The 14,536-nt window shown below is 43.3% G+C and overlaps 1 protein-coding gene across 1 annotated transcript in view; it reads left to right on the forward strand.

The window, feature by feature from the left end:
• Window positions 1-205: 205 nt before the first annotated feature.
• LOC126334899 (uncharacterized) overlaps window positions 206-14,536 on the forward strand; it is a 38,016-nt gene continuing 23,685 nt past the window's right edge. The window contains exon 1 of the mRNA XM_049997608.1: window positions 206-303. Within this exon, the coding sequence (XP_049853565.1) occupies window positions 277-303 (27 nt within the window). The 5' untranslated portion in view covers window positions 206-276. The remainder of the gene's footprint in view (window positions 304-14,536) is intronic.

The raw sequence follows: 14,536 nt of genomic DNA on the forward strand, positions 1-14,536 counted from the left end.
AGAAGTGTTGCCCGCGTTATGTAGCGCAGCTGCGGAGTACGTGACGGAAGGCACCGAGCAGAGCAGGGTCTCAGGGTGACCGCCTCTGCCTCGGTCCGAGGTGTGCGCCCCCGAGCACGTGCTTCTGACCGCCGTGGTGGGGACTCGCGCATCGAGATTGGCCCGCGGCCGGGCTGCCGGCGCCGATAAAACGCGGCCTCCCGCGGCCGCACGCCGTTCAATCCCGAGGACGACGCCGCACGCGGCGCAGAAACCACCGCAGCCACATCGCACACGATGGAGCGAGCGACGCGATACGTGCAGGTAGGCACCGGCGCTTCTTAGCCTCGGTCGTGACCGCAGCGTCTTCACGTGCTAACACAGTGCTGTGGGGATAGACGCAAATGCTGTAAGAGTCTTTCACATCTGCGTTAAAACTTCTGCACACTACTTTCGCTAGTATATGAGTTCACAGCAAATGTGTTTCTATATGCACAGTGGGATGGAAGCAAGCAATGCACAGCGTTTGAAATGATATGGACAGTTAAGATTTATATGAACCGAAGTATAAGCCTGATGGGCAGTTTATGGGATCTGTTCGTCACAGAAAAACATATGTTTTGATGGAAAAGACATTGAGCTTAGGAAAGCACTGTGGTCATCCTCTGTTGCAACAAAATACCGGGTGATCAAAAAGTCAGCATAAATTTGAAAACTTTAAAACCACGGCATAATGTAGATAGAGAGGTAAAAATTTACACACATGCTTGGAATGACATGGGGTTTTACTAGAACCAAAAAAAAAACCTCACCCCATATTGCTAGATGCGTGAAAGATCTCTTGCGCGCGTCGTTTGGTGATGATTGTGTGCTCAGCCGCCACTTTCGTCATACTTGGCCTCCCAGGTCCCCAGACATCAGTCCTTGCGATTATTGGCTTTGGGGTTACCTGAAGTCTCAAGTGTATCGTGATCGACCGACATCTCTAGGGATGCTGAAAGACAACGTCCGACGCCAATGCCTCACCATAACTCTGGACATGCTTTCCAGTGCTGTTCACAACATTATTCCTCAACTACAGCTATTGTTGAGGAATGATGGTGGATATATTGAGCATTTCCTGTAAAGAACATCATCTTTGCTTTGTCTTACTTTGTTATGCTAATTATCGCTATTCTGATCAGATGAAGCGCCATCTGTCGGACATTTTCTGAACGTTTGTATTTTTTAATCTTTTATTTATTTATTTATTTTTATTTTTTGTTCTACTAAAGCCCCATGTCATTCCAAGCATGTGTGTAAATTTGTACCTCTCTATCTACATTATTCGGTGATATATTCAGTTTTCAAATTTATACTGACTTTTTCATCACCCGGTATTTATTATGTGCCTGATCTGAATTATAAAAATGCTTATTGTTACTGGTTTCAGTTTATTTAAAAAAAAAACATGTTTAGAGGCTAAAAATCGGTGAAAAATAATTTCATTTTATTATTTCTATTTCTGCATACATTTCAGGATGCCATGTTAAACCAATCAAAATCGGTAATCACCAAATATTGCGTATGCATATGCAAATATTTATTCAGATGATGTTGTGCGCCTCACAGAGCTTTCATCTATCACTGGTTTCACGATCTAGTATTCTGGTATTTCGTGAATTCCATTCCGTCAGTTTTCTTTGATGTGCAAAGGATTTCTGAGCTAAGCTTAATCATAAATATTATCCGAAAATTTCTAAATATAAATTTCTGAATAAACATAGCACATGAATTAGCATCAACGATAAAGTTGTGAAACGGATCTAAAAGAATTATGTCAGTCATCATGATCTCGAAAGAATCACAGATACCTGTGTGTCTCCTTGCTCATCAGTAAGTAAACGAGTAATATTTTCTTAACAATTTGTTGACAGTTAAGAGACTACATTTTTTTCTCTGCAGTGGTGGTGGCAGCACGTGAAATACAAGTACTATATGTTTGCAAGCATGCCGAACTTTTTTCTGTGCTGTGTACACGAATAATTCCACATAATACACAGTAGTTCTGGGGAGCGTCAGATACTGATTTTCAGAATTTAAGGATTTAGGCAGCAGAATGAAGACGAGGGAAGAAAATGCATCTGTTGAAAAAGTGATCTTCGACATGAAGACTGCATATGCCGTAAGGGTCAAAAAGGACCCTGAATGGGCAAGCCTGCTGTTGGTTACGAAGCTTCTTCAACTGAGGCAGAAGTTTCGTGAAATGACTGCCAGAGACAGAAAGCGTCTAATTGTTGTAGCGATGCTGAACGCCTTATCGGTTGTTTAAAATATTTGGAATATCTATTTTAATACATTATCGTGTATATTTGTAGAAACCAATGAAAAACTAGCGAAGAAGGTTATTCATCCAGATAGATCTTGCAAATTAATGTGAAAGAAATCTACTTAAAAGTGACTATCAATTTTGTGGAGCTTGTACATTTTTAGTTCCTACAGATCAAAAGATCAAGATTCAGTTTTAACCCACCGATATACAATTTGCTTAGGCGTAGAGAACCTAAAAACGATTAAATAACAGAAAGACAAATAATAAATTTTAAGAACTATAAATGTTCGTAAAAATATAATAATAGCACTGTCTCTAAGTAACTGCTGATTCTACAAAAAAGAATGTTCCATAAGATGGGGCGAATGAGACTGACGACGTCACCTAAAATTATTTACGCATACGGAACATACGAATGGACTGGATTGCATTTTTTTCTAAAGTTTTGACCGATTCGGTTTCTTCGAACCACCTTCAGGTTTGAGATGTTGTCTCTACTTATCTGAAGATGGTTCTGTGGAACCATAACTGGCCATGAAATTAGAAATATGTCAATATAGACGGACAAAAAAATCGCCAACAAAACAGAATATGCCAGTTTTTGCGAGTATTTGGCTCACTGTGTACCAACTATCGATACCGAGGTTGATAACACGCATCATATTACGGCGATGCTGATCTAACGAGTAGTCATTTCGATTCCACGCGATGGAGTAAATTTGCGGCACACTCGCTTTGGTTATGTGTGTGTGTGTGTGTGTGTGTGTGTGTGTGTGTGTGTGTGTGTGTGTGTGTGTGTACGAGCGCGCGCGCGTGTCTCACAATCCATGTTATACATTTTTAGAGGTTGTAGAGGAGACTTTTAGATCAAATTTTGCATGGGAACCCATATCCCGAAACGTCATCCAACGACGCAACAGATTGTCAAAGTTATAGGTAGAGGCACCTGTAAATGTATGTATATACAGGGTGATTCCACGGTGATGTTACAGAGTTTCTAGGATGATGGAAAAGGATAAATGCATCAGTTTGAGATAAGGGTTGTGGAATGACCGATTTTAGGATAGACAACTTTCAGATGTGGTAGTAAGGTCCAAAACAGAAAAAAGTCTAGTAAACTCTACCTTAAGAGCTTGTTGAAAAGAGGAGATTTATTTCAGAGTACAGAAGATGTACAAGTGATTATAGCTCCTTAGGTATACTGTTTAGAGCTCATGTTTACTGGACATATTTTCCCTATGTTTTTGTCCATGCTACCATCTCTGAAGTTCGTTTACCCTATAATCTTAGCAAGAACAATACCAGTACATGTATCCACTGACAGAGGTATCAGAACGATTTTCGCAACATTCGAACTGTTCCTTTCCAGTGGTTTCCGAAGGGTAAACTTGATCTACAAGTCCCTTCTACAACCTCTACGAGTGTGTAACATGAATTGATTGATTGAAATAATGAAACAGCTTTCATGACACAAATTTTTCAGACATACTGTGCGAGTGCAGAATTCATCCAATTTTAGACAACAACGAAGCCGACTTTGTAAATATAATGCAGGTGGCGTGTCACACAGAGTGGAAAAGTGACATATGTCACTTCTGACAGTGATCCTTCTGTCGGCTATGGACATCAAGGTCGGCAGACCCCTTCAATGATATCCCAAGAGAGGAGTCTACGTACGTAGCGGTACTGGGAATCTCTCCTCCCTCCCTCCGTCTCACTATCCTCAACGATACGTTCCACTTGTTCATTACATACACTTAACACACAACACTCGCGTTTCGGGGTACAAATCTGCAAGTTGCTTGAAGAATAAAAAATTTCACTATTAGGGCCGTCCAGCGAATAATGCTGTACGACTCTACTTACGAGAGTACTTGACGGTCTAATGCATATGTTTTAGACATAGGGCGTAGTTATACCTATGATTCGGGAAATGTAGCGTCCGTTGAGATACGGTAAATGGGAATTCTGACCTCGAATGCAGTTTGAAGGACTGCAGTCATCGATACAGAAGATACGTAAAGTTAATACTACACAAGATGAAACATCATAGTTGTCAAAATGCCGTTCGTTTTGTAAGGAAATCATTTACTTACTTTTTGCGTAATGTTCGGTCCTAATATTTTTCGAAACTTGAATAAATAGCAACGCATTTTGACACAGGGGCCTTTCATTTGTAAGCCGTACATTTATCTGCTGTACTAAGTTTTAGCGTAACGTAAACTAATTAACGTATTTTTATAACCTGAAAGAGAATGTATAATATCATATTTAAATAGTTTCTAAAATTGTTTGATACCCAGAATTAGTGAGGAACATAGAACTATAAAATGAAACTCATGGTATGAAAATCCAACTGAAACTACTCGCAACTTAGGACCAATGTCAGCCCATCAACTAACTATCGTTTGCGCAGTAGTCTCATAAAAGATGTGCGCCTCCACAGCCAGGATATAAGACTTAAGGATCACAACACTTTAAATAAAAAATAAAGTAAAACCTGAAACAAACTGAAAAGACTCAAACCTCAACCGACCAAAGGTTAAGATTTACAGGTAACTTGATAAATTTTGTTACTTACAAAGCTGCTAAAAGACCGATTAACCTTTATCATTTAAATGCAAGCAACAACTTTGGCATTCGTTGACCTACGTGACTAACCCCTGACTTAAATTTTCAGATGAAAAGGGCAGATATCGCCAGGATACAAAAAAAAAAAAAAAAAAAAATATCTGGGCAGTCAAATGTAGGTGTACGAGGGACATTCAATAAGTAATACAACTCATTTCTTTCTGGGCCAGTTTCGGTTGAAAAATTGGGAATTTGCTGTAGGACATCGTGGAATATTTCCGCTTCAGTCCCTATAGTTTCATGAAGATCCAATAGGTAACGGTGCTACGTAGATTTCAAAACAGCGCTTGTAACGTCGGTGCGTTCCAAGCACAGTTTCTTTTGGCGGAAAATCATAGCATCGCAGATATTGATTGGCGCTTGCAGAATGTCTACGGAGACCTGGCAGTGAACAAAAGCACGGTGAGTCGTTGGGCGAAGCGTCTGTCTTCAACGAAACAAGGTCGCACAAACCTGTCCCATCTCCTGCGTGCCGGCCGGCCGCAGGCAGCTGTGCCTTCTGCAGTGTTGGAACGTGCGGACACTCTCATTCGAGGTGATCTACGGGTCACAACCAGTCGCCTCGTTGCACGACTGGGCGTCCCTGTTGATAGTGCTGACACACTCGTCCACCAGTTAGTTTACTCAAGGGAGTGTGCCCCCTGGGTTCCTCGCCACCTAGCCGAAGACCATAAAGAGCACCTCCCGACTTCGATCTGTGTGGACCAGTGAAGGATGCAGTCCGTGAGGAGCAGTATGTGAATGATGGGGAGGTTATTGATACCGCAAGACGTTGGCTCCATACAAGCATGCAAGCCCTCCCAGTAAGGAAGCGTAAGGCCACAGCTTTGAACGGAGATTATGATGAAAATCAAGGTTTTGTAGCCAAAAGATTGGGGAATAATATCGGATACTGGAATCCCGAATAAAACTAACCTGCTTTCAGGAAGAAAACCTGTTACATTATTTCCTGAACGCCTCTCGTATTTGAAAGATAGCAAAACAAGGAAAGGAATTCAGTTAAGACATATTTACTGAGTCGGATCTCACGAAATGTAACATCTTCCAATTCAAAACAGATAAACGTGATGATCAGGAATACAAAGTATGACTCGCCTGACACAATTGTATGGCGATCCATGTAATGAAAAATAAGCGCCAAGGAAAGGCTGTTACAAAGTTCCATTTAAAATGGTAATGAAAAGCAAAATGGTTTGTAATTCGGCAGCCGCGATCAGAAGCACAACTATATCATCTACACTTATATCCTATAAGCCATCTTAAGGTTTGTGCTGGAGGATGCATCGTGTAGCACCACCATTTCCTCCCTTCCGTGAGTGTTGCGCATAAGAAATGACAGTTGGTCTGAATGTCAATGTCTCTAATTTTATCGCCGTGGTCATTTCATTAGATGCATGTGGGAGAAAGTAATATTTTGTCTGATTCGTCTTGGAATGTGCGTCTGCCTTATGAGTGCCATGAGTGACCTTTCGAGGCTCTCGCACTCACAAAACGAACTACAGGCGAAAGGCGCCATCCTTCTTTGTTATCTCACATATCTACTCCGTTAATCTCACCTTGTATGGATCCCAGACTGACGAACAATACACAAGAATCGCTCGAAGGAGGATTTACACAGAAAAGGTATCCTCAGATAATCTAACTAAACGGATAAACCATCGCCGCGCCGGATCAGCTGAGCGGTCATTGTCGGCACGGTAGCTCGGCGTTTTCGATCAGTGGGTTAGGTGTCCTCTGTAATAAAAAACTGAGTTAATCGATCAACAACGAACTTAAACGGATGTCTTACGACGTCCGCCCCGAGCAGATGCAACGAACAAAAGTGAACAAAATGGAAATGGGATTAAAAAAAAAAAAACGGTCTAAGGCGCTCCAGTTGTGGACTGTGCGGCTAGTCCCGGCGGAGGTTCGAGTCCTCCCTCGGGCATGGGTGTGTGTGTTTGTCCTTAGGATAATTTAGGTTAAGTAGTGTGTAAGCTTAGGGACTGATGAACTTAGCAGTTAAGTCCCATAAGATTTAACATACATTTGAACATTTTTGTAAAACCATCGCGTCTGTCTATCTATCTGTTTGAACGCCCTAATCTCCATAACTACTTGACGAATTTTTGTAGCATATTCTAAGCTGTTGCATGAATAAATAGACTGGCGTGACATAAGCGGCAGTCAAAAATAATCGCCACATAACTGTTAATACATTTATCCCACTGTGAAACAATACTGTCAGTGACTTCATGAAAAAATGCTTGTTGTTACCTATGGAACCATGATTGCACCTTCTTCATCTGAAGAAAGTAGACGGTCACAAAAGTCTTTCTTTGGGTCCCTCTGGTTGCCATGGTTATTTCGAGTGGCTGTAGAAGTTTCGCTTACACTTCCTTCATACAGTCCCGATCTCTCTCCATGCGATTTCCATATTTTTAGAGTCCCGAAGGAAGACATCCATGGTCATCGGTTTGCTTCAGACGAAGAGGTATACGCCTGGATGTAATCAGAGTTCCGCACTCAACAACAAATATTTGTCCGTGAAGGCACTGACCAAAAAAAATGGTTCAAATGGCTCTGAGCACTATGGGACTTAACTTCTGAGGTCATCAGTTCCCCAGAACTTAGAACTACTTAAACATAACTAACCTAAGGACATCACACACATCCATGCTCGAGGCAGGATTCGAACCTGTGACCGTAGCCGTCGCGCGGTTCCAGACTGTACCGCTTAGAACCGCGGCACCGACCATATTATCTCACAGTGGGTTAAATGTATTAACAGTTATATGGGGATTACTTTTGAAATAATAAACAGTTTAGCTACTTTTCCATTTGGCTCATTTTCATTTCACTGCCCCTTACAGTTGTAATGTACTAATTAGGAAAGATAGACTCAGGTGAAAATGCATTCCTTCGATTACCACTTGAGAAGGAAGACAAGAGATATTGTGAAATCAGTTTGCTTTAAGACTCCCATTGTGACAAATTAATAGACCTGCGTGTATTTCGCTGACATCCGTGTAAACTATGTTCGTAATTGCGTCATTCAGCCGTTGCCAGTCCGCGCTAAAACACTGACTGGCTATATAACTAAGGCAACCAAAGTTACATAATTCTGGTGCTGCAGGGAGATAGCCAGTTTCTTTACATAATCTCACGACAGTTCGGAGAAACGGGCAGTTACGTAAAAATGACACAGCGCCGATTAGTGTCTAGGAAGTGCGTTCCGCTCTCCACGCAGCGCGTCCGGATAACCCCCAGCCGTTCGGAGATTAACGGTTCATCAGCTGGAGGCGGCGAGCGAGTATTTTTAACCGGTCGGCAGCTGTTTTAACAGCCTAACGTCACGATGACGTAGGGTAATCTAAGGAAAAAATCGCTCTTGGCTTCGGATAGGAGTGTAGATTCTGCAAATCAGTGTCAAGTTCATGACGGACATTTTCATTGTGCCACAATGTTAAATGGTATTCCCTCTACATTTCTAACATTCTGGGTGGTGTCTGTTTGTTCTATATCGTGTCTTCCTACCACTTTCGGGCAACGAAGCTCTGAGCGTGTTTTTTGGGGAATTGACTAGTTTGAACCTGGGACCTGTTGCTGGTAAGGAGAAGCCAGACCACACATGACATGTAGAATTCAGAAGAGTTCAGTGAGACTAGCGATGATATAACCAAACACTTAATGATCTCAGCGTCAGCTCCACTGCACTCCCTGTAAAGGAATCTTAATACTAACTAAATTTAGTGGAAGGGGTCCAAGGCTTTCCTATTTTTAGTTAGCTGGTAAAATAACTCCGAAAAAGCAGTTAAGTTTACCATAGGAATTTTTATTCTACTCACAAAACATTGTTTATAAATTGTACTATTGATAAAAAGGAAATATTTTAATACAGGATGATAAAAACCAACTGTGTTCAACAAAAATGTGAACGAATATTCCCTGAATGGATTTCCAAGTTCTATAATGGATCGAAGGATGACCTATGCCATATCACATCTATAATCTAGGTTTAAATTAAGTTTCATAAAAGAGAAAACTATCAAAAATGCTCTACAGTGACCCTCAATTATCTTTAATTACTTATTTAAGTTGTCGTAAATTACAGTGGCTGATGTGGCTTCTCAATAATCATATAACAGAAAAATCATCGCGTTTCAGATTTTAACTTCAAGTAGCAAATGTGAATATCACGAAGCTTATTGACGTATTACGTAAAAAAGGGGATGTAGAAGATGAGACTTCTGCAGTTCTGAGTGAAGCCTTATGCGCTCTTATGCGGCATCGTGTGCATTCATTACCTTGTCGGTGGTTAGGCAGCTTCAGGGGCAGCTGGCGACGCAGCTCCACACACCTCGCCGTCTCGGTAGCAACTCTCCCGAACTTCTCCTTACTACTGTTTACCGAAGCTGGTTTTAAGAAAAAGGTATCTGGCTGTGGTTTCAACTGACCAATCAGCATCTCAATGTTAACCTTAAGCTCCGCCTACAAAAATTCTGTCTATCCAATGAGAAACGTTGTACTTTTCGTGGTGGGGCAATGTATAGTCTCACGCTAAAGCTTGCATCTGGTGTGGGCCATTTAGTGTTATCGTAAGATCTATACTGTTCTTCTGGAGGGCTCTATCTTTTAACATGGGCCGGGGGATGGAGCTCTTGGCGGTCGGCCGGAGACGTGGGTGTCCCATTGTCCCGCTCTTATTGTAGGGCCTTATAGCCTACACGCCTCTGCTCTCGGCTTCTGTTCTCGTTTCTCACCTCGGAACTGCGTCTGTTTCACGGTAGGAAGGTATGACATGCATTTAGACGTTCTTGTGTTAGTCTGTGGTATTCCATTTGCTCACTCGTTGATCGTATTACTTTGGTTAATTTAATGTCAGGATTTATTCGGAGCTATGTGACATATTGCCGGATTTGCTATCATGTCAGGGTTTTCATGGAATGTGTTGGATTTGCCTGACACCTTACACATTCCATATGCATCTTACAGATGTAAGCTAGGATCTATATTACTAAATGATTATCCCAGTGAACGGTACTCAATGCCAGTTGCAAGATGCCTAACTGACAGCTTTCAGGACACTAAAAATTTGATTTTGACATTTCATATAAATATTGGCCTAATTTAAAATGTCATAATCTACTCGGCTATGATGCATATTATGTAAACTGAAGGTGGAGGATAGAAAAAGGAAAGGAAAACAACTAATGTTATTAGCTACATCGGGCCTTTGTGCGGAATCAGCGGCACCGAGTGAAAATGTGTGCCGGAAAAGGACTTGAACCCAGGTTCTCCTTCTTACTAGATAGTGGCGTTAACCACTGCGCTACCCCGCCATGCTGTTTATCTCAAATGCGCGGACTACATCAGCACGCTCCCCATCTGATCCACACTTTCACGTGGCGCCACCTACCTGGATAGGTGCCGTTGGATGGGTTTTAAGTACGGAACTCAAGACACAACACTATGTTTGTACGCTCCTCCTGCATGAAACATTTTCTAAACGTAAAAATTAAAACTTCAGCTTTCCATTTGCTGTCTTCTATCGCCACACCAGACTGATGAATGAGTGACTGAATAGAAGTCCTCGTCCCACTTGGCAATTTTAAATGGGACCATAATTTACCAGATTCTCTGCAAGATATTTTGCTAATGTATGACGGTAGTGGTTGTTGTGTGCTTCATGCATGGATCTTCTTACAACTGCACAAATTTCTACTAAGATTTGCTCTCGTCATTTGCACGTTGTCTTTTTGGAACGAGATGTTGACCTGGTACACAGTTGTCATGATTCCTTCGATTACCACAGATCCCATGGAAGCCGGGGTGAATGTTCCCCACAGCGTAACACTGCCGGCGTCTGGTCTGTTTTTGGGCGCGTTGAAAAAAAAAATGGTTCAAATGGCTCTGAGCACTATGGGACTTAACATCTGAGGTCATCAGTCCCCTAGAACTTAGAGCTACTTAAACCTAACTAACCTAAGGTAACCTAAGGACATCACACAAATCCATGACCGAGGCAGGATTCGAACCTGCAACCGTAGCGGTCGCGCAGTTCCAGACTGAAGCGCCTAGAACCCCTCGGCCACAATAGCCGGCGGCGTGGTGCATATTGGGAAGCCTTGCGCCTCGGCGACGCGGTATTCCGACACGACCATCGACCTGGAGCAACAAGAAATGTGATTCGTCCGACCATGAGACATGTTTTCTCCGATCCACCATCTAGTCTCGATGATGCAACGCCCACAGCAATCGCAATTGCCGATGCCGCTGTCAGCTTCGCCTTTTCCGAAATCCTCGTCCCCAGGTGTCGGGGCATAACAATCTCCTCTTTGCTAAAGTCGCTTACGTCGGTAGGTTTTCCCATGTGCGGCCCGTATCGTGGCTAGTATGACATCCCATCAGTCACTGCTCCGCTTGGATGCTTTTCTTAGCGCCACGTGACCGCGATGCGATCAGGCGACGTTCGTGATGTTTTGACTCATCAATTTATATGGTCTCTGTGTCTAGGATGTTCAACCCCATTCTCTTTATTTATACGCTGGTGCATAAGAGATCATATACAGGGTGTTCAAAAAAAGTGTCGAATAATTTAAGAGGCGGTAGTACTCATCGAAACAGGAAAAATGAATCCAATAAACGTGGGTCCGGAAATGGTTACTTTCTGAGATAAGTCCACGCTCCTCCATGTCAGGCGTGTAGACTGTGCGGTGCATTCCACTGTCAGACTTCCGAGGTGCGAGGGTTCCTGTGTCCCTCAGACGCCGGCCGGGGTGACCGAGCGGTTCTACGCGCTACAGTCTGGAACCGCGCGACCGCTACAGTCACAGGCTCGAATCCTGCCTCGGGCATGGATGTATGTGATGTCCTTAGGTTAGTTAGGTTTAAGTAGTTCTAAGTTTTAGGGGACTGATGACCTCAGAAATTAGGTCCCGTAGTGCTCAGAGCCTTTTGAACCATTCTTTGTCTCTCAGACGCTGGAAAAGTCTGCCGAACAGCTTATCAGAGGTCACTCCGCACTGTGGATATTTTTGAGCGTAGAGAGCAGGGGCTCGCAGGTTACGTCCGTTTATTAAACATTAGCAGAATATCGTATCCGTCATTTTACTTGTCGAGTAGTAGGCTTCCATTGCTAACAAGTGGTGTAAGAGAGAAAATGTAAATGTACTACGTCATTTATACAGCGCAATAACAGTAAGCACATAAATAAATCCGCGTTTGGAAAAAGGGAAAACACTATCGTATGTACCCAGGGTTGACAGTACTGTACAATAAGGCGCACAAACACGACGAAAACTATAGTAGCCTACAACACGATTCGAACCACACAACCTAATGATAGAGTACTGTGTGTAAGACATCATAATACTCTGCCGACATATTGACGGAGCGCCAATGCAACGACTGTGCTAATATCTGCTTCCAAGATTCGCGCAGCCATTTCTATAAACATGTGTTTATATCCGAAAGTATGCGTTTTCGGACCCATATTTACTGTACTTCTTATTCTTGTTTCGATGAGCACTACCACCCCTCAAAGAATTCGACATTGTTTTTTTAACATCCTGTATCATGGTATATATCATTATAATTGGTTCAAATGGCTCTGAGCACTATGGGACCCTAGAACTTAGAACTACTTAAACTTAACTAACCTAAGGACATCACACAACACCCAGCCGTCACGAGGCAGAGAAAATTCCTGACTCCGCTGGGAATCGAACCCAGAAACCCGGGCGTGGGAAGCGAGAACGCTACCGCACGACCACGAGATGTGGGCTCATCAGTATAATTGACACACCGATGTAATACTGGGTGGACAAAATGAAACTGGCCCGAAAAATACACTACTGGCCATTAAAGTTGCTACACCAAGAAGAAATGCAGATGATAACCGGGTATTCATTGGACAGATACATTATACTAGAACTGACAAGTGATTACATTTTCACGAAATTTGGGTACATAGATCCTGAGGAATCAGTACCCAAAAAACCACCTCTAGTCGTTATAACGTTATAACAGCCTTCATACGTCTGGGGATTGAGGCAGAGCTTGGATGGCGCGTACAGCTTCAACACGATACCACAGTTCATCAAGAGTAGTGACTGGCGTATTGTGACGAGCCAGTTTCTTGGCCACCATTGACCAGACGTTTTCAATTGGTGAGAGATCTGGAGAACGTGCTGGCCAGGGCAGCAGTCGAACATTTTCTGTATCCAGAAAGGCCCGTACAGGACACGCAACATGCGATGGTGCATTATCCTGCTGAAATGTAGGTTTTCCCAGGGATAGAATGAAGGGTAGAGCCACGGGTCGTAACACATCTGAAATGTAACGTCCACTGTTCGAAGTGCCGTCAATGCGAACAAGAGGTGACCGAGACATGTAACCAATGGCACCCCATACCATCAAGCCGGGTGATGCGCCAGTATGGGGAAGACGAATACACGCTTCCAATGTGCGTTCACCGCGATGTCGCCAAACACGGATGCGACCATCATGATGCTGTAAACAGAACCTGGATTCATCCGTAAAAATGGCGTTTTGCCATAAGTGCACCCAGGTTCGTAGTTATGTACACCATCGCAGGCGCTCCTGTCTGTGATGCAGCGTCAAGGGTAACCGCAGCCATAGTCTCCGAGCTGATAGTCCATGCTGCTGCGAACGTCGTCGAACTGTTCGTGCTGATGGTTGTTGTCTTTGCAAACGTCCCCATCTGTTGACTCAGGGATCGAGACGTGGCTGCACGATACGTTACAGTCATGCGGATAAGATGCCTGTCATCTCGATTGCTAGTGATACGAGGCCGTTGGGATCCAGCACTGCGTTCCGTATTACCCTCCTGAACCCACCGATTCCATATTGTGCTAACAGTCATTGGATCTCGACCAACGCGAGCAGCAATGTCGCGATACGATAAACCGCAATCGCGATAGGCTACAATCCGACCCTTATCAAAGTCGGAAACGTGATGGCACGCATTTCTTCTCCTTACACGTAGCATCACAATAACGTTTCACCTGGCAACGCCGGTAAACTGCTGTTTGTGTATGAGAAATCGGTTGAAAACTTCCCTCATGTCAGCACGTTGTAGGTGTCACCACCGGCGTCCACCTTGTGTGAATGCTCTGAAAAGCTAATCATTTGCATATCACAGCATCTTCTTCCTGTCGGTTAAATTTCTCGTCTGTAGCACGTCATCTTCGTGGTTAGAAATTTCAATGGCCGGTAGTGTATTTACTATAGGACTGGCGTGGGATTGACCCTTCTTAATGAACTTCACTGCAGTTGAAGACGATGCAGCGTTTAACTCGACTTATTAAACTGTGGGACAAGCGTAGCAGCTCTGTCTGCGGGTCAGCAGCAATAGAGTTTCCAGCGCCCTGATGTGTGTGAGGATTATTTGAGTACATCTGACCCGTCAGTTGGCACCACAGGTAAAAATGTCAGGGAGAGAGATGAGATAGTCGAGGTGACGAGACTGGACTACTTCTTCTGATTGTTCTCTCCTCACCGAAAACCTCATGCAGTCATGATGAGGTTGTCAATGCGATGTGTGCTGTTCTTCTGGCGTGCTGTGTGTTGGACGATATATATGTTAAGCCGTTTCTGGTTACAGCGCTAGTG

The sequence above is a fragment of the Schistocerca gregaria genome, chromosome 2 (assembly GCF_023897955.1).
Source record: "Schistocerca gregaria isolate iqSchGreg1 chromosome 2, iqSchGreg1.2, whole genome shotgun sequence".
Taxonomy (NCBI): Eukaryota; Metazoa; Arthropoda; class Insecta; order Orthoptera; family Acrididae; genus Schistocerca; species Schistocerca gregaria.